The sequence below is a fragment of the Bombina bombina genome, chromosome 5 (assembly GCF_027579735.1).
Source record: "Bombina bombina isolate aBomBom1 chromosome 5, aBomBom1.pri, whole genome shotgun sequence".
Taxonomy (NCBI): Eukaryota; Metazoa; Chordata; class Amphibia; order Anura; family Bombinatoridae; genus Bombina; species Bombina bombina.
In genome coordinates, this window is record NC_069503.1 from 256,803,430 (window position 1) to 256,824,161 (window position 20,732).

General features: G+C 38.0%; 1 protein-coding gene across 1 annotated transcript in view; it reads right to left on the minus strand.

Annotated features, from left to right (window-relative positions):
• MLLT10 (MLLT10 histone lysine methyltransferase DOT1L cofactor) overlaps nt 1-20,732 on the minus strand; it is a gene marked incomplete in the record, with an annotated part of 665,806 nt that overhangs the window by 197,936 nt on the left and 447,138 nt on the right. The window contains 1 exon segment of the mRNA XM_053713959.1: nt 5,929-6,101. Within this exon segment, the coding sequence (XP_053569934.1) occupies nt 5,929-6,101 (173 nt within the window).

The following is a 20,732-nucleotide window of genomic DNA, read 5'->3' on the forward strand; positions in this document are numbered from 1 at the left end:
AATTGACAGTGCAATTGCTTATTAATATGATTTTTAAATGCATTTTTAATATATCATAAGTGGAATATTTTCACGTTCGGTCTTAAAATGATCAGAAAAAATGGTACTGTGTGATCCAAGTGTATTTGAACATGTGACTTATTAATACTAGGAATTATAGTATGTTGAATATAAACAATATGAGGAGATATTGAACTGTGGCAATAATTGATGGTGAGACTATTTGTGGTTGTCTGCTGCCCCCTAGGGGATTAAAACTGGTATGACAGCCAAATAAATTAACTATTGGAACACATGCAGAGCCAGATGAACCAATCAGGGAGGCATCTCCCAAATAACCAATCAATGCTAAGCATCCGAAGGGCCAATCGAGACAAGCTTCCGTGGTGCGTTTCAAAATAATCACCAATGATTAGGATAAGAATAAAAAGGGTGTGGTATATCACGTGATATAACCTCATGCAAAATGAGATAGAGGGCAGTCTTTTGTCTGCTGAAATTTGTGATTGAATAACTGGCTGCCATATTTGGGACACAATCACTTTAAGCGAAATCTGGGACTTCCATCTTGATCTATGCAATAACCTTTCTTTATATTAGGTGATCTGAATCTATTTTGAAAAGTCTGGAATACTGAATTGGTTCATTTTGGTGATGTATTACTGTTCTATATTTTAATATTTTAAAGCAAATACATTCATTGTTGCTACAGTCTAATAACAGTTAGTAAATTTAAAAGGGCACTTTGTATTTTAAACTCATATTCACAGTCCTGTGTAGTTTTAAGCTAGTTTTTTGTATGCTAAGTAATTTATTTCAGCTCAAATAAATTGGCATATAATTTGGTTGTTTGCATTAATAATATATATAATTTCTGATGTATATAATTGGAGTTATATAGGATAAATTTTAGGCTAAGTAGTTTAGTTGTACTGGTCTGAAAGTTAGTGGCCCATACTTTGGTATTTCATTGTGGTGATGTAATGCAATTAAATTGTGAATAAGGTTAATTCTAAAGGCACATTTGGTTTGCTTTGTAAAGAATATTGTAACAACATAAGTGTGTATCATTTGATTCATGTGTTTACAACTATAACTAATATAAATGATTTAGGAATAAAATATTAATTTTTAATTGTTTCGTATATGCATTTTATTGGGGGTTTGTTTTAATGAATAATTATTAAATAAATTGTGTTATAACCTTAGTATATACTGACAAACTTAAAGTTCTCTCTATACAACAAAAAGGAACTGTGGGTTCCATCTGAGAATCATAAAGTTGACATGCAACAATCTGTAAGACTTCTTGGTCCATTTTAATAAAAATGACAAGAGAAAAAATAAACTTTATTTATTTGCACTTAAAGAAAAAATACTGTGCCTTTAAATATTGATTAAATATTGTTTCCATCACACTAGCTCTTTAAAACAAAAGCCCCAGGAACCCAAACACCTCAGCAGTTTTACTGAGTTTTACTGAGGTGCCTACCTGTCCTGCAGCCTGAACCGATCCGGACTCGCAACAGCAGCACTAACAACTGAGCTGACAACTGCGTCATACACTGCTCGAACACAGTCCACAGTGCCATGGCAAACTGCCTGTTTATATTAACCCTTTCTCTACTGGCTGAAAATAAACGTTCCTGTTAAGCAGCACCTAGCTGCAGAAGTGCCAAATTCTCCTTTCCAAGAAAAATAAATATGGCACTTACCTTAAAACCATCTGACCGGCAGCAGGACAGCTCACCTGGTTTGAGAGGATCCCATACCTCACATGAACCTGTGGAAGAAGAAAGAATCTGAGTAAGCGAACTCAGGCTTTCTGAATAGGGCAGCAAAATCTTGAGAAAGCGCAGTGAGGATTGTACCACCCAAGTTCCCAAGTGCTCAAAAGCCACCACTGCCCTACTGAAGAGACTGACATGGACTACGACTAGACCCCAGAAAACATCAGAGCAAACCTGCACTGCTTTAAAATAATAAAATCTTGAAATGAAGAAAACTTCTTATCAGACACCTAAACTTCACCTCATCCTTGCACTGCAGGCAAAGATAATGATTTGGGTTTGTGGGTAGGGAAGTGATACTCTTTGCCTCCTCCTGCTGGCCAGGAGTGATATTCCCAACAGTAATTATGATGATCTGTGGAATCGCCGTGTCATTAGAAAGAAATTGTATTTCTCATAAGGAATTAAACCCAAATAATAAACAAAATAACAACTAAACGTCTCTTACATAATTTTGAGATTTTATATTTCAATTCAATAACTGTAAACATTTTGGTTTATGGATATGAATAGTTTTAATGCGTGAAGAATAAAGTGACAACATAATTAAAATGAAATTGAACCATATCTTGTAGATAATATATATTATCTCTAGCTTAATGAAACATATACAGTTCTAATTGCATAACCATCTAAATTGAAAGATACCAAAGTATACAGACAAGAACTGTATACAATTTTTTAGTCAATGAATACAACTTCTAATTACTAGAACATATATCCTTTATCCACAAACATCATTACTACATCATAAAAAAAGAAACTAAAGGTCATTTGTTCATTAAGACCGGGGATCAGTGGAATTCAACATAAAAAAAACAACAACCTGCATTCAGCCTGTTCTTTCAACATCACCAGCAATTATACCAAGCCTAATAAGTTGCAATATCAAGAAGGCCAATAGACATTTTGTATTATATTTCTTTTAAAAGCTTGTGCCACAAATGTTCTGTCTTTACAGAAGTCACTGGGGCTATACTGACTATAACACAGGTCTAACTTTCTAATAGAGCTTTCAATATATCCTTTTTGGCGACAAGGTAAACAATATTTGTCATTTTCCAATTTGACATATTATCCTGCTTTCAAAAATGTTTATAAGCAGGGTAGGCATCACCAACCGTGAGCTCTGCAAACTGAGACCAGACTAGCATCCGTTGTAATTACTGTCCAGGAATATTTGACTACTACCAACCATTAACTTTAAGAGAGCCTGACTTGATGTGCTAATATGTGAAAAACCGTGGGTTTACAATACCATTGAGATAGGAAATTTAGAGCTGAAAAATCTTACATGAAAATCTATTAAATTGAACAACTTTCTGTTGCTCAAACTACAGAACTATGGTTACAGTGCAATCACTTGCTTGAAAAGAAAAACGTTCTGTAACTGCGATTACTACTAAAAGTGAACTCTGTTTCAACTTGTGCTCTGCAAGACTAATCAACCTACCAAAATGTCTAAAACCCTGGATAACTATACAAAATATTTTGGATGCAGATAAAGAATAAAAATTCAAATGGTAATCAGAAGAGCATCTCTATCTATATACACACGTGGCCAAAAGTATTGGTAGTCTTCCATTTTCTTTTTTTAGGAAAATGCACAATTTTCTCTGAACTAAGTAAATATTGACAAAAGTATTTGGTATCCATTATTTCAATTGTAATAGAACAGAAACTGCACTTTTGATATAACCTCACATATTGCTTTAAACAGTAAAACAAATGAGAACGGCATGGACAAAAATATTGGTACTCTTAACCTAGTATTTCATAGCATAAGCCTTTGGAGATAACTGCAAGATGTCTACTTTTTTTTTTATATGCTACATGTTTCAGCACTTAACGGCCTTGCTGTGTGAGTTTGCAGGGTCTACCACTATGTGGCTGGGCTGTTGCTCCTGGACATTTCCACTTCACAATAATAGAACTTCTAGCTGACTAGGGCAGTATTATCACAAACTGATTTGAGGTAAAGGTGGTATCCTAAGTCACTGAGCTCTTCAGTACAACCTATTGTACTGCTAACTTTTGTCTATGGAGATTTCATGGCTACACGCTGGATTTAGTAGGGTTGACAACATTCTTTTGGCAATATAGAGTATATATAGAGAGACTCATATGCCACTCAATTGCTCAGAAACAGGCCTGTGGGTGCTGCAAATGAGTTCTCCTGGAAAAACTTTCCATTTTATTTCAAATTGAATGGCATTCTTGAAAAATGCTCTGGATTAGAAGAAAAGTTAATAGGGCGCACTGAGCTATTGTGCATGCGCAACCTGTCTTGGTGGATTATTAGACTAATACTGTACACAGAAGCAAAAGCATGTGCCTGTGTTAGTCAATAGAGCGGGCAATACAGTATATGTGCAGAAACCAAACCAGGCAGCGTGTTTTTTTCACATACAAAATCAGTGATACTTTATGCTAGAAAATTTGTTTACCCAGGGAAAAATAAAGAACTTTACACTAAAAATTCCTTAAATACATCAAAAACACTCCCACTTCTTTAGAGCTTACATCTATCATACAGAAAAGATAAAAAGCAAATTCAATTTTAAAAGCAAAATCCACTGAAAGCTGTGGCTGTTATTTCACAAAATACATCATTCACATAAAGTGCTTTCACGTGCTGATAATTTCAGCTTAATATATTGAAAGCGTAATGAAATGTCCCATCCTAATGCTACAAAACATGTAAACCCACAAAGCACATGGTATTTCTGTTCAATAACAATAATTTGGAGAAGTAGGTCTTTAAAGAGCTTCTTAGAGGGTCTGTTCCTATGAGGGGTTTGAAAGTCAGAAGAAACCACTTAAAGTCTCTATAGTGAAAGGTTAGAGGCAGTTCTAATCATGCTACTATACAAGATAAATCCTACATGTGCTCAAGGACATTTAGTTTCTGGACGTGCCAAAACCTTGAAAATAAATGTTTTAACAGAAAATGCATTTGCTTAAATATATCCACTGCTGTTGTCAACTATTGTTTTTTGCAGACTCGTACAATCACTGACAGAAGTTTTTACAACGCACCCGATATCACAAAAACTTTGTTGTACAGAGACATTGAGTACTCAACACATCATGAAAATCTTGCCGCTAAGTAGAGGATGGAAATTGGTATTATTTTCAACAAAGGTTTCCAGAGAAAGTTCATTTGATAATAGAAGTGAATTTAAAAGAAATGTAATGGTCTATCTGAATCATGACAGTTTAAATGTGGACTTTAATGTCTCTTTAAGGACCTTACTATATATAGCACAAAAAGAAAGAGCATTTTAAAGAAAGTAAAAGTCTTATAAAAGGAACAGAAATGGAAACCTAGAGGAAAGTAAGAAAATGTATTGGTTTCCAAGACAATTTACAAAACATAAAAAGTAAAAAATGTTTACCACTTTACAGAAAAGCTGGTAAATATATTTAAATTCTACCACAATTTGCATAGGCTGATAAAATAAGAATTCAAATAACGCTTCCTATTGGCACACTTTTTCTGATCAAATATGGCCTTAGTTTTCATTACTTAGGAGTCCAAAGTAAAACTCAATGACCTAAAACTAATGTGTATAATACGCAAAATTCTTAGTGTTATGCGCCAATATTTTGTTTCTAGCTGCTAAACCCCCCCCCAGGGATCTTTCAATATTTATAAATAAAGAGAAAGTAAAAATCATTTTGTAAGAAAACAACTAAAGCAATGTACAGATGATAGCTTTAAAGGGCCACTAAACCCCAAGTTTTTCTTTCATGATTCAGATAGAGAATACAATTTACTTCTATTATCTAATTTGCTGCAATCTTTAGATATCCTTTGTTAAATAAATAGCAATGCACATTGGTGAGCCAATCACATGAGGTATCTATGTGCAGTCACCAATCAGAAGCTACTGAGCCTATCTAGATATGCTTTTCAGGAAAGAATATCAAGAGAATGAAGCAAATTAGATAATAGAAGTAAATTAGAAAGTTGGTATTCTCTATCTGAATCATGAAAGAAAAAAATTGGGTTTAATGTCCCTTTAATAGCCAATAGTGGATACAGTTGCAAGTTTTCAGGACACGCATTCTATATAAAAAGAGATAAAAAGAAAGGGAAAGATAGAACAGGGGAAAAGGGTACTTGTGTACCTACCTGAGTAGTAGAAGTGCTGGCAGGAACATTAGTTGAAGACGCAGATGGCGAGGAACTTCCTTGTTGCGCATAAGTTGCTGTGGTCTGTGCACCATAAGAACTGGAGACTGGAGTGCAGCAACCAGACAGTGCACTGGGAAAGCACAAGGCTGCATCAGTGTTACTGTAGGTACCTGTAGCACAAATTACAGGATAATATGGTCACCAATACAACTTATTATACTATAATAATTGATACATCAATTTCCACATTTCTTTGCAAAAAAAAAATGAACATGACAAAACAAAAAAAAAACACTAATTACTTAGCGAAAACATTTGGACAAAACTAATGAAGATGCAGAACTAGAGTAGATAAAATAAATAAATAGACTCTTTTTTCCATCTGATGAATGTTAAAGGGACATGAAACAAACTATTTATTTCTTGATTTAGAGAGAGAATAGAAGTAAATTGGAAAGTTGTTTCAAATTCTATCATCTAATTTACTTTATTCAATTAGTATCTGTTGTTGAAGCAGCAGCAATGCATTACTGGGAGCAAATTAATGGTGTGGGTGAGCCAATAGCATGAAGCAAATATGTGCAGCAAATAAGCAGCACCTGAGCCTAGCTAGGTATTCTTTCAACAAAGGAAACTAAGAGAATAAACCAAATTAGATAATAGAAGTAAATGGGAAAGTGTTTTTTTTTAAATGACAAGCTCTATCTGAATCATGAAATAAAAAAAAACATAATTTATGTAAGAACTTACCTGATAAATTAATTTCTTTCATATTGGCAAGAGTTCATGAGCTAGTGACGTATGGGATATGCAATCCTACCAGGAGGGGCAAAGTTTCCCAAACCTCAAAATGCCTATAAATACACCCCTCACCACACCCACAATTCAGTTTAACGAATAGCCAAGCAGTGGGGTGATAAAGAAAGGAGTAGAAATCATCAACAAAAGAAATTTGGAAATAATTGTGCTTTATACAAAAAATCATAACCACCATAAAAAGGGTGGGCCTCATGGATTCTTGCCAATATGAAATAAATTAATTTATCCGGTAAGTTCTTACATAAATTATGTTTTCTTTCATGTAATTGGCAAGAGTCCATGAGCTAGTGACGTATGGGATAGCAATATAAAAAGATGTGGATCTCCACTCAAGAGTCACTAGAGAGGGAGGGAATAAAATAAAAACAGCCATTTTTCGCTGAAAAAATTAATCCACAACCCAAAAAAAATAAGTTTAATTTTCATAATTGAAAGAAAAAAACTTAAATCAAAAAGCAGAAGAATCAAACTGAAACAGCTGCCTGAAGAACTTTTCTACCAAAAACTGCTTCCGAAGAAGCAAATACATAAAAACGGTAGAATTTAGTAAATGTATGCAAAGAAGACCAAGTTGCTGCTTTGCAAATCTGATCAACTGAAGCTTCATTCTTAAAAGCCCATGAAGTGGAGACTGGTAGAATGAGCTGTAATTCACTGAGGCGGGGCCTGACCCGACTCCAAATAAGCTTGATGAATCAAAAGTTTCAACCAAGAAGCCAAGGTAATAGCAGAAGCCTTCTGACCTTTCCTAGGACCAGAAAATAAAACAAATAGACTGGAAGTCTTCCTGAAATCTTTAGTAGCTTCCACATAATATTTCAAAGCTCTTACCACATCCAAAGAATGTAAGGATCTTTCCAAAGAATTCTTAGGATTAGGACATAAGGAAGGGACAACAATTTCTCTATTAATGTTGTTAGAATTCACAACCTTAGGTAAAAATTGAAAAGAAGTCAGCAAAACTGCCTTATCCTGATGAAAAATCAGAAAAGGAGACACACAAGAAAGAGCAGATAGCTCAGAAACTCTTCTAACAAAAGATATGGCCAGAAGTAACAACACTTTCCAAGAAAGTAGTTTAATGTCCAAAGAATGCATAGGTTCAAAAGGAGGAGCCTGTAAAGCCTTCAGAACCAAATTAAGACTCCAAGGAGGAGAAATTGATTTAATGACAGACTTAATACAAACTAAAGCCTGTACAAAACAGTGTATATCAGGAAGTATAGCAATCTTTCTGTGAAATAAAACAGAAAGAGCAGAGATTTGTCCTCTCAAGGAACTTGCAGACAAACCCTTATCCAAACCATCCTGAAGAAACTGTAAAATTCTAGGAATTCTAAAAGAATGCCAGGAGAATTTATGAGAAGAACACCATGAAATATAAGTCTTCCAAACTCCATAATAAATCTTTCTAGAGACAAATTTACGAGCTTGTAACATAGTATTAATCACTGAGTCAGAGAAACCTCTATGACTTAGTACTAAGCGTTCAATTTCCATACCTTCAAATTTAATGATTTGAGATCCTGATGGAAAAACGGACCTTGAGATAGTAGGTCTGGCCGTAACGGAAGTGGCCAAGGCGGGCAACTGGACATCCGAACCAGATCCGCATACCAAAACCTGTATGGGCATGCTGGAGACACCAGCAACACAAATGATTGTTCCATGATGATTTTGGAGATCACTCTTGGAAGGAGAACTAGAAGCGGGAAAATGTAAGCAGGATGATAACACCAAGGAAGTTTCAGCACATCCACTGCTTCCGCCTGAACATCCCTGGACCTGGACAGGTATCTGGGAAGTTTCTTGTTTAGATGAGAGGCCATGAGATCTATCTCTGGAAGACCCCACATCTGAACAATCTGAGAAAATACATCTGGATGGGAGACCACTCTCCTGGATGTAAAGTCTGGCGGCTGAGATAATCTGCCTCTCAATTGTCTACACCTGGGATATGTACCGCAGAGATTAGACAGGAGCTGGATTCCGCCCAAGCAAGTATCCGAGATACTTCTTTCATAGCTTGGGGACTGGGAGTCCCACCCTGATGATTGACATATGCCACTGTTGTGATATTGTCTGTCTGAAAACAAATGAACGGTTCTCTCTTTAAGAGAGGCCAAAACTGAAGAGCTCTGAGAATTGCACGGAGTTCTAAAATATTTATTGGTAATCTCGCCTCTTGAGATTTCCAAACCCCTTGTGCTGTCAGAGATCCCCAAACAGCTCCCCAACCTTAAAGACTCGCATCTGTTGTGATCACAGTCCAAGTTGGCCAAACAAAAGAAGCCCCTTGAACTAAACGATGATGATCTATCCACCATGTCAGAGAGTGTCGTACATTGGGATTTAAGGATATTAATTGTGATATCTTTGTATAATCCCTGCACCATTGCATTGGTAAATTGATCCTCCAACCATGTTTCCGAAGAAACAACACTAGTTGATTCATGTGAGATTCTGCAGTACGTAAAGACTGAGCTAGTACCAAGATATCGTCCAAATAAGGAAACACTGCAATACCCTGTTCTCTGATTACAGAGAATAGGGCAGCCAGAGCCTTTGAAAAGATTCTTGGAGCTGTTGCTAGGCCAAATGGAAGAGCAACAAATTGGTAATGCTTGTTTAGAAAAGAGAATCTCAGAAACTGATAATGTTCTGGATGAATCTGAATATGAAGGTATGCATCCTGCAAGTCTATTGTGGACATATAATGTCCTTGCTGAACAAAAGGCAGAATAGTCCTTATAGTCACCATCTTGAAAGTTGGTACTCTTACATAACGATTCAAAATGTTCAGATCCAGAACTGGTCTGAATACATTTTCCTTTTTTGGGACAGTGAATAGATTTGAATAAAACCCCAAACCTTGTTCCTGAAGAGGAACTGGCATGATTACCCCTGAAGACTCCAGGTCTTAAACACACTTCAGGAAAGCCTGAGCTTTTACTGGATTTGCTGGGATACGTGAGAGAAAAAATCTTCTCACAGGAGGTCTTACTCTGAATCCTATTCGATACCCTTGAGAGACAATGCTCCATTGATTTTGGACAGATTTTATACAAATATCCTTGAAAAACCTTAATCTGCCCCTACCAGCTGAGCTGGAATGAGGGCTGCACCTTCATGCGGACTTAGGAGCTGACTTTGGTTTCCTAAATGGCTTGGATTTATTCCAATTTGAGGAAGGCTTCCAATTAGAAGCAGATTCCTTGGGGGGAGGATTGAGTTTTTGCTCCTTATTCTGACGAAAGGAACGAAAACGGTTAGAAGCCTTAGATTTACCCTTAGGTTTTTTTATCCTGAGGCAGAAAAACTCCCTTTCCCCCAGTGATAGTTGAAATAATAGAATCCAACTGAGAACCAAATAAAGTATTACCTTGGAAAGAAAGAGATAGTAATCTAGATCTAGATGTCATATCAGCATTCCAAGATTTAAGCCACAAAGCTCTTCTAGCTAATATAGCTAAAGACATGGATCTAACATCAATTTTGAAAATATCAAAAATGGCATCACAAATAAAATGATTAGCTTATTGCAGGAAGCGAATAATGCTTGATAAGTCAGAATCCAATTCCTGTTGCGCTAAATTCTCCAACCAGAAAGTTGATGCAGCCGCAACATCAGCCAAAGAAATTGCAGGTCTGAGAAGATGACCTGAATATAAATAGGCATTCCTTAGATAAAATTCAAGCTTCCTATCTAAAGGATCCTTAAAGGAAGTACTATCTTCCATAGGAATAGTGGTATGTTTAGCAAGAGTAGAAATAGCCCCATCAACTTTTTTTTTTCTTCCCAAAACGCTATAGGTTTTGCTGGTAAAGGATACAATGTTTTAAACCTTGAAGAAGGAATAAAAGAAGTACCTGGCTTATTCCATTCCTTAGAAATCATACCAGAAATAGCCTCAGGAATAGGAAAAACCCCTGGAGAAACCACAGGAGGTTTAAAAACAGAATTTAAACGTTTATTAGACTGAACGTCAATAGGACTGGTTACCTCAATATCCAAAGTAATTAACACTTCTTTTAATAAAGAACGCATATACTCAAGTTTATCATGACAACTATTACAAATGACATTCGGCGAAATAATTTCTACAATTTTACAACAAATGCACTTAGCTTTGGTAGAACCGATGTCAGGCAGCAATGTTCCAGCAGAAACTTCTGAGGCAGGACCAGATTGAGACATCTTGCAAAATGTAAGAGAAAAAATCAACATATAAAGCAAAAACAGAATTTATGTTTACCTGATAAATTACTTTCTCCAACGGTGTGTCCGGTCCACTGCGTCATCCTTACTTGTGGGATATTCTCTTCCCCAACAGGAAATGGCAAAGAGCCCAGCAAAGCTGGTCACATGATCCCTCCTAGGCTCCGCCTTCCCCAGTCATTCGACCGACGTAAAGGAGGAATATTTGCATAGGAGAAATCATATGATACCGTGGTGACTGTAGTTAAAGAAAATAAATTATCAGACCTGATTAAAAAACCAGGGCGGGCCGTGGACCGGACACACCGTTGGAGAAAGTAATTTATCAGGTAAACATAAATTCTGTTTTCTCCAACATAGGTGTGTCCGGTCCACGGCGTCATCCTTACTTGTGGGAACCAATACCAAAGCTTTAGGACACGGATGAAGGGAGGGAGCAAATCAGGTCACCTAGATGGAAGGCACCACGGCTTGCAAAACCTTTCTCCCAAAAATAGCCTCAGAAGAAGCAAAAGTATCAAATTTGTAAAATTTAGTAAAAGTGTGCAGTGAAGACCAAGTCGCTGCCTTACATATCTGATCAACAGAAGCCTCGTTCTTGAAGGCCCATGTGGAAGCCACAGCCCTAGTGGAATGAGCTGTGATTCTTTCAGGAGGCTGCCGTCCGGCAGTCTCGTAAGCCAATCTGATGATGCTTTTAAACCAAAAAGAGAGAGAGGTAGAAGTTGCTTTTTGACCTCTCCTTTTACCAGAATAAACAACAAACAAGGAAGATGTTTGTCTAAAATCCTTTGTAGCATCTAAATAGAATTTTAGAGCACGAACTACATCCAAATTGTGCAACAAACGTTCCTTCTTTGAAACTGGATTCGGACACAAAGAAGGCACGACTATCTCCTGGTTAATGTTTTTGTTAGAAACAACTTTCGGAAGAAAACCAGGTTTAGTACGCAAAACCACCTTATCTGCATGGAACACCAGATAAGGAGGAGAACACTGCAGAGCAGATAATTCTGAAACTCTTCTAGCAGAAGAAATTGCAACCAAAAACAAAACTTTCCAAGATAATAACTTAATATCAACGGAATGTAAGGGTTCAAACGGAACCCCCTGAAGAACTGAAAGAACTAAATTGAGACTCCAAGGAGGAGTCAAAGGTTTGTAAACAGGCTTGATTCTAACCAGAGCCTGAACAAAGGCTTGAACATCTGGCACAGCTGCCAGCTTTTTGTGAAGTAACACAGACAAGGCAGAAATCTGTCCCTTCAGAGAACTTGCAGATAATCCTTTCTCCAAACCTTCTTGAAGAAAGGATAGAATCTTAGGAATTTTTATCTTGTCCCAAGGGAATCCTTTAGATTCACACCAACAGATATATTTTTTCCATATTTTGTGGTAGATTTTTCTAGTTACAGGCTTTCTGGCCTGAACAAGAGTATCAATGACAGAATCTGAGAACCCTCGCTTTGATAAGATCAAGCGTTCAATCTCCAAGCAGTCAGTTGGAGTGAGACCAGATTCGGATGTTCGAACGGACCTTGAACAAGAAGGCCTCGTCTCAAAGGTAGCTTCCATGGTGGAGCCGATGACATATTCACCAGGTCTGCATACCAAGTCCTGCGTGGCCACGCAGGAGCTATCAAGATCACCGATGCCCTCTCCTGATTGATCCTGGCTACCAGCCTGGGGATGAGAGGAAACGGCGGGAATACATAAGCTAGTTTGAAGGTCCAAGGTGCTACTAGTGCATCTACTAGAGTCGCCTTGGGATCCCTGGATCTGGACCCGTAGCAAGGAACCTTGAAGTTCTGACGAGAGACCATCAGATCCATGTCTGGAATGCCCCACAATTGAGTAATTTGGGCAAAGATTTCCGGATGGAGTTCCCACTCCCCCGGATGAAATGTCTGACGACTCAGAAAATCCGCTTCCCAATTTTCCACTCCTGGGATGTGGATTGCAGACAAGTGGCAGGAGTGAGCCTCCGCCCATTGAATGATTTTGGTCACTTCTTCCATCGCCAGGGAACTCCTTGTTCCCCCCTGATGGTTGATGTACGCAACAGTCGTCATGTTGTCTGATTGAAACCGTATGAATTTGGCCTTTGCTAGCTGAGGCCAAGCCTTGAGAGCATTGAATATCGCTCTCAGTTCCAGAATATTTATCGGGAGAAGAGATTCTTCCCGAGACCAAAGACCCTGAGCTTTCAGTCGTCCCCAGACCGCGCCCCAGCCCACCAGACTGGCGTCGGTCGTGACAATGACCCACTCTGGTCTGCGGAAGCTCATCCCCTGTGACAGGTTGTCCAGGGACAGCCACCAACGGAGTGAATCTCTGGTCCTCTGATCTACTTGTATCGTCGGAGACAAGTCTGTATAATCCCCATTACACTGACTGAGCATGCACAGTTGTAATGGTCTTAGATGAATTCGCGCAAAAGGAACTATGTCCATTGCCGCTACCATCAAACCTATTACTTCCATGCACTGCGCTATGGAAGGAAGAGGAACAGAATGAAGTATTTGACAAGAGTTTAGAAGTTTTGATTTTCTGGCCTCTGTCAGAAAGATCCTCATTTCTAAGGAGTCTATTACTGTTCCCAAGAAGGGAACCCTTGTTGATGGAGATAGAGAACTTTTTTCTACGTTCACTTTCCACCCGTGAGATCTGAGAAAGGCCAGGACAATGTCCGTGTGAGCCTTTGCTTGTGGAAGGGACGACGCTTGAATCAGTATGTCGTCCAAGTAAGGTACTACTGCAATGCCCCTTGGTCTTAGCACCGCTAGAAGGGACCCTAGTACCTTTGGGAAAATTCTTGGAGCAGTGGCTAATCCGAACGGAAGTGCCACAAACTGGTAATGCTTGTCCAGAAATGCGAACCTTAGGAACCGATGATGTTCCTTGTGGATAGGAATATGTAGATACGCATCCTTTAAATCCACCGTGGTCATGAATTGACCTTCCTGGATGGAAGGAAGAATTGTTCGAATGGTTTCCATTTTGAACGATGGAACCTTGAGAAACTTGTTTAGGATCTTGAGATCTAAGATTGGTCTGAATGCTCCCTCTTTTTTGGGAACTACGAACAGATTGGAGTAGAACCCCATCCCTTGTTCTCCTAATGGAACAGGATGAATCACTCCCATTTTTAACAGGTCTTCTACACAATGTAAGAATGCCTGTTTTTTATGTGGTCTGAAGACAATTGAGACCTGTGGAACCTCCCCCTTGGGGGAAGCCCCTTGAATTCCAGAAGATAACCTTGGGAGACTATTTCTAGCGCCCAAGGATCCAGAACATCTCTTGCCCAAGCCTGAGCGAAGAGAGAGAGTCTGCCCCCCACCAGATCCGGTCCCGGATCGGGGGCCAACATCTCATGCTGTCTTGGTAGCAGTGGCAGGTTTCTTGGCCTGCTTACCTTTGTTCCAGCCTTGCATTGGCCTCCAGGCTGGCTTGGCTTGAGAAGTATTACCCTCTTGCTTAGAGGACGTAGCACTTGGGGCTGGTCCGTTTCTGCGAAAGGGACGAAAATTAGGTTTATTTTTGGCCTTGAAAGACCTATCCTGAGGAAGGGCGTGGCCCTTGCCCCCAGTGATATCAGAAATAATCTCTTTCAAGTCAGGGCCAAACAGCGTTTTCCCCTTGAAAGGAATGTTAAGCAATTTGTTCTTGGAAGACGCATCCGCTGACCAAGATTTTAGCCAAAGCGCTCTGCGCGCCACAATAGCAAACCCAGAATTTTTCGCCGCTAATCTAGCCAATTGCAAAGTGGCGTCTAGGGTGAAAGAGTTAGCCAATTTGAGAGCATGAATTCTGTCCAAAATCTCCTCATAAGAAGAATCTTTATTGAGCGCCTTTTCTAGTTCATCGAACCAGAAACACGCTGCTGTAGTGACAGGAACAATGCATGAAATTGGTTGTAGAAGGTAACCTTGCTGAACAAACATCTTTTTAAGCAAACCCTCTAATTTTTTATCCATAGGATCTTTGAAAGCACAACTATCTTCTATGGGTATAGTGGTGCGTTTGTTTAGAGTAGAAACCGCCCCCTCGACCTTGGGGACTGTCTGCCATAAGTCCTTTCTGGGGTCGACCATAGGAAACAATTTCTTAAATATAGGGGGAGGGACGAAAGGTATGCCGGGCCTTTCCCATTCTTTATTTACAATGTCCGCCACCCGCTTGGGTATAGGAAAAGCTTTGGGGGGCCCCGGGACCTCTAGGAACTTGTCCATTTTACATAATTTCTCTGGAATGACCAAATTCTCACAATCATCCAGAGTAGATAACACCTCCTTAAGCAGGGCGCGGAGATGTTCCAATTTAAATTTAAATGTAATCACATCAGGTTCAGCTTGTTGAGAAATTTTCCCTGAATCTGAAATTTCTCCCTCAGACAAAACCTCCCTGGCCCCCTCAGACTGGTGTAGGGGCACTTCAGAACCAATATCATCAGCGTCCTCATGCTCTTCAGTATTTTCTAAAACAGAGCAGTCGCGCTTTCGCTGATAAGTGGGCATTTTGGCTAAAATGTTTTTGATAGAATTATCCATTACAGCCGTTAATTGTTGCATAGTAAGGAGTATTGGCGCACTAGATGTACTAGGGGCCTCCTGTGTGGGCAAGACTGGTGTAGACGAAGGAGGGGATGATGCAGTACCATGCTTACTCCCCTCACTTGAGGAATCATCTTGGGCATCATTTTCTCTAAATTTTGTGTCACATAAATCACATCTATTTAAATGAGAAGGAACCTTGGCTTCCCCACATACAGAACACAGTCTATCTGATAGTTCAGACATGTTAAACAGGCATAAACTTGATAACAAAGTACAAAAAACGTTTTAAAATAAAACCGTTACTGTCACTTTAAATTTTAAACTGAACACACTTTATTACTGCAAATGTGAAAAAGTATGAAGGAATTGTTCAAAATTCACCAAAATTTCACCACAGTGTCTTAAAGCCTAAAAAGTATTGCACACCAAATTTGAAAGCTTTAACTCTTAAAATAACGGAACCGGAGCCGTTTTTATATTTAACCCCTTTACAGTCCCTGGTATCTGCTTTGCTGAGACCCAACCAAGCCCAAAGGGGAATACGATACCAAATGACGCCTTCAGAAAGTCTTTTCTATGTATCAGAGCTCCTCACACATGCATCTGCATGTCATGCTTCCCAAAAACAAGTGCGCAATAGAGGCGCGAAAATGAGGCTCTGCCTATGATTAGGGAAAGCCCCTAGAGAATAAGGTGTCCAATACAGTGCCTGCCGGTTATTTTACATAATTCCCAAGAATAAAATAATTCCTCAAAGCTATGAAGTATAAAATATGCTTATATATCAATCGTTTTAGCCCAGAAAATGTCTACAGTCTTAAAAGCCCTTGTGAAGCCCTTTTTTTCTTATGTAATAAAAATGGCTTACCGGATCCCATAGGGAAAATGACAGCTTCCAGCATTACATCGTCTTGTTAGAAATGTGTCATACCTCAAGCAGCAAAAGTCTGCTCACTGTTTCCCCCAACTGAAGTTAATTCCTCTCAACAGTCCTGTGTGGAAACAGCCATCGATTTTAGTAACGGTTGCTAAAATCATTTTCCTCTTACAAACAGAAATCTTCATCTCTTTTCTGTTTCAGAGTAAATAGTACATACCAGCACTATTTTAAAATAACAAACTCTTGATTGAATAATAAAAACTACAGTTAAACACCAAAAAACTCTAAGCCATCTCCGTGGAGATGTTGCCTGTACAACGGCAAAGAGAATGACTGGGGAAGGCGGAGCCTAGGAGGGATCATGTGACCAGCTTTGCTGGGCTCTTTGCCATTTCCTGTTGGGGAAGAGAATATCCCACAAGTAAGGATGACGCCGTGGACCGGACACACCTATGTTGGAGAAATTATCTATTTCCTTATATGACAGTTTCAGGAATGGGAAAAAATGCAAATAGCATAGCCCTCTGATAGAGAAAAAGGCAAGAGGCAAACATCAATGGGGCATTGAAATAATGAAAAAGTTTGGCGCCAAGTATGACGCACAACATAACAAACTTTTTTGGCGCCAAAAATAACCGGAAATGACACACTTGCGTCACTAATGACGCAACCGTGTGAAAGGTCTCGGTGTCAAGTATGACACCGGAAATGACGAAGTTGCGTCACTTATTTTTTCACTCCAAAAATATTTTCGCGCCAAGAATGACGCAATAAAGTTAAGCATTTGACGCACCCGCGGGCCTAATATCGCCCGCAATTTGCAATAAGTAGTCAATTGAAAAAAAGACTAAACCGCAGGTAAGAAATAAATTTCTTCAAAAAATGTTTATATTCCCCAAATATGAAACTGACAGTCTGCAGAAGGAAATACATGAACCTGACTCATGGCAAATATAAGTACAATACATATATTTAGAACATTATATAAATGCATAAAGTGCCAAAACATAGCTGAGGTGTCTTAAAGGACCAGTCAACACAGTAGATTTGTATAATCAACAAATGCAAGATAACAAGACAATGCAATAGCACTTAGTCTGAACTTCAAATGAGTAGTAGATTTGTTTTCTGACAATTTTAAAAGTTATGTCTTTTTTCCACTCCCCCTGTACCATGTGACAGCCATCAGCCAATCACAAATGCATACACGTACCATGTGACAGCCATTAGCCATTCACAAATGCATACACACTTATTCTTGTTCAGTAGGAGCTGGTGACTCAAAAAGTTTAAATATAAAAAGACTGTGCACATTTTGTTAATGGAAGTAAATTGGAAAGTTGTCTAAAATAGCATGCTCTATCTGAATAATGAAAGTTTAATTTTGATTGAGTGTCCCTTTAAGTAATAAAAAAACATACTTACCAAAAGACACCCATCCACATATAGCAGATAGCCAAACCAGTACTGAAACAGTTATCAGTAGAGGTAATGGTAAATTGAGAGTATATCGTCGATCTGAAAAGGGAGGTAGGAGATGAATCTCTACGACCGATAACAGAGAACCCATGAAATAGACCCCCGTTAGGGAAATCATCGTATTCATAAGTGATACTCCCTTCACGTCCCTCTGACATTCGCTGTACTCAGAGGAATCGGACTTCAACAATGCTGAGAAGCGCATATCAACGTAGAAATCTTAGCACAAACTTACTTCACCACCTCCATAGGAGGCAAAGTTTGTAAAACTGAATTGTGGGTGTGGTGAGGGGTGTATTTATAGGCATTTTGAGGTTTGGGAAACTTTGCCCCTCCTGGTAGGATTGTATATCCCATACGTCACTAGCTCATGGACTCTTGCCAATTACATGAAAGAAATTGGGTTACTTGTCCCTTTAAACCTTTTGAAATGAGGGGTCACACTGGTTTTCACTTGCAAGATCAGAACACACATTTTTACTAACTCTATAAAAAAAAAACTATAAACTAGGTCCTCATTTTCTTTCATGATTTAGGTAGAACATACAATTTTAAACAACTTTCCAGTTTCATTCTATTGGTATCATTTGTTGAAGGAGCAGCAATACACTACTGGTTTCTAACTAAACACATGGGTGAGCCAATGACAGTATAAATATGCAGCCACCAATCAGCAGCTAGAAGCTAAGTTCTTTGCTGCTCCTAGGCTTACCTAAATAAAAAGGATACCAAGAGAAGGAAGCACATTAAATAATAAAAGTAAATTGGAAAGTTGTTAAATTGTATGCTCTGCCTAAATCATGTCAAATTATGACTTTACTGTCCCTTTAAGCTGCATAGATGATTTACATGGGTTGCACTGAAGATCAGGAGACAGAGAAGCAGTGTAGGATCACAAGACAGGTTATTTGAACTATTTTCTATGAAATTAAAATATTATTGCTTTATGATGTTCACTTCAGTAGCACTTTATAAACTAAAGGGAAATGCATCTAAACATATTTAACCCATTGAGCACAGGCATGCAGCAGACAGCAGCTCTAGGGTGTTATAATATCATTAACAAAGGGAAAACAAGGGGAGAATCTACAACCAAGATGACAAACCATAGAGCTCAGGTGAGTTGTATGTGGTGTACCTCTGTATATGGCATTAATGGATATATATCTGCATATTGTAGTGCACATTCCTGCTTTCCGTACGTACATGGGAATAACAACTGCATATGTAGAACTCACTATACAACAACACAAAGTAATTGTGATTAAAAAATGTGATTAACAGCTTTAATTTTACAATATTAAATGCCATTCATTATTATTTGGATTAAGAATTGTAAATACTTTTATTTCATAATATTACAATTGCTACATAAACTATTTAAAGTGAACGTAAACTTTGGTGAATGAAAGTCCGTTTTTTAAAAATACTATTAAAAACAGGGGCACTTTTATTCATCAAAGTTTACAAAGCAGCCGTTTTGTTAAAAAAAATTACCTTTTTTTCTTTTCATAGCTAGAGCAGCTTTCCCCACCTAGAGATCCTCTATTCACACGTCAGTAATGACTAACCCTGCTTCCTCCAATCACAGCTTTCCCCCCAGGGTAGTCATTGCCTGAGGCCATGCTGTGATTGGAGGAAGCCAGATTAGTTATTTCTGAGGTGTTAATAGAGGGAAAAAAAAGTTTGGTTCTTAAAATATTTAGCATAAAAAATGTTTATTAAATTTTATGAAAGTTGTATAAAAATAATGCAGTATTCCTACTCGGATGCAAAAGCAACACCAGTTTTTAAAGAATTATTTTTTCTAATTTGAACAAGGTGTGACAATATATACTACTGGACTAAAGTTTCAGAACACTTATATTTTTGCAGTTTTCTGAAATTTCAAGGGATATGAAACAGTGCTCCTTTAATAAATAATAATAATAAAAAAGTAACCATAAAAAGAAACAAATTGTGCTAAATGAGCACTTAGACATTCTCTGTTTGCCTGCAGCTACATAACAGAACTACTATTACTTAAAGTTTTCACTACCACGTTTTTTTTGCCGCTAAAATTCTATACTGAGCTCGAGCATTAACAGACTACAGCTAGAACAGATGTCTCCTAGCAACACATCAAAGGAAAAGCTGCTCATTTGGCTTCCTGTAGAGACCACTGCCCCCTTGTTGGGTTGTGACAGGAAGTAATGTACCCTTCAAAAAAGAAGTTAAAAAGAAATAAATAAAAGGTAAAATCCTTCTAAAAAAGAAGAATACCCATTATTCTCTAATTTTTATTATTTATGTGCATGATTTGTTTTGCAGCATCTTTTCTTATTTGTTATGTAATACAATTTCCTTTGTTCCTATCTGTGGTAGTAACAGACTATTTAGATACCTCCAAAGATGCCTTAAGATTTGACTACAGAAAAGATAAGATATATTTACATGTATATATTAATGTTTTAATGTATACAACTACAAAGAAATATCTTAATAAAAAAAGATTTAAACATAAAAAAGAATACATATTGCAATGACTTCTATTAAGTATAGCCCACTACTTAGTGCTTTGTTTATAACAAAGATACAGTTTTATACCCTTTTAAGCAGTTCGAGTCTAGTAATTAACCTCTAATGTTAGAAAGGTAAGTGGTAAACTGCAAGATATTAAGGAAACACATTTTGTAGGGTTGCACCGATACCATTTTTTTAAGACCGAGTACAAGTACCGATACTTTTTTTTCAAATACTCGCCGATACCAATTACCAATACTTTTTTTTAATGTCATGTGACAGTTTCTCAAGCACAATACAGACTAATGATTTAAGATAGCTTCTTCATAATTATGAAGAACTG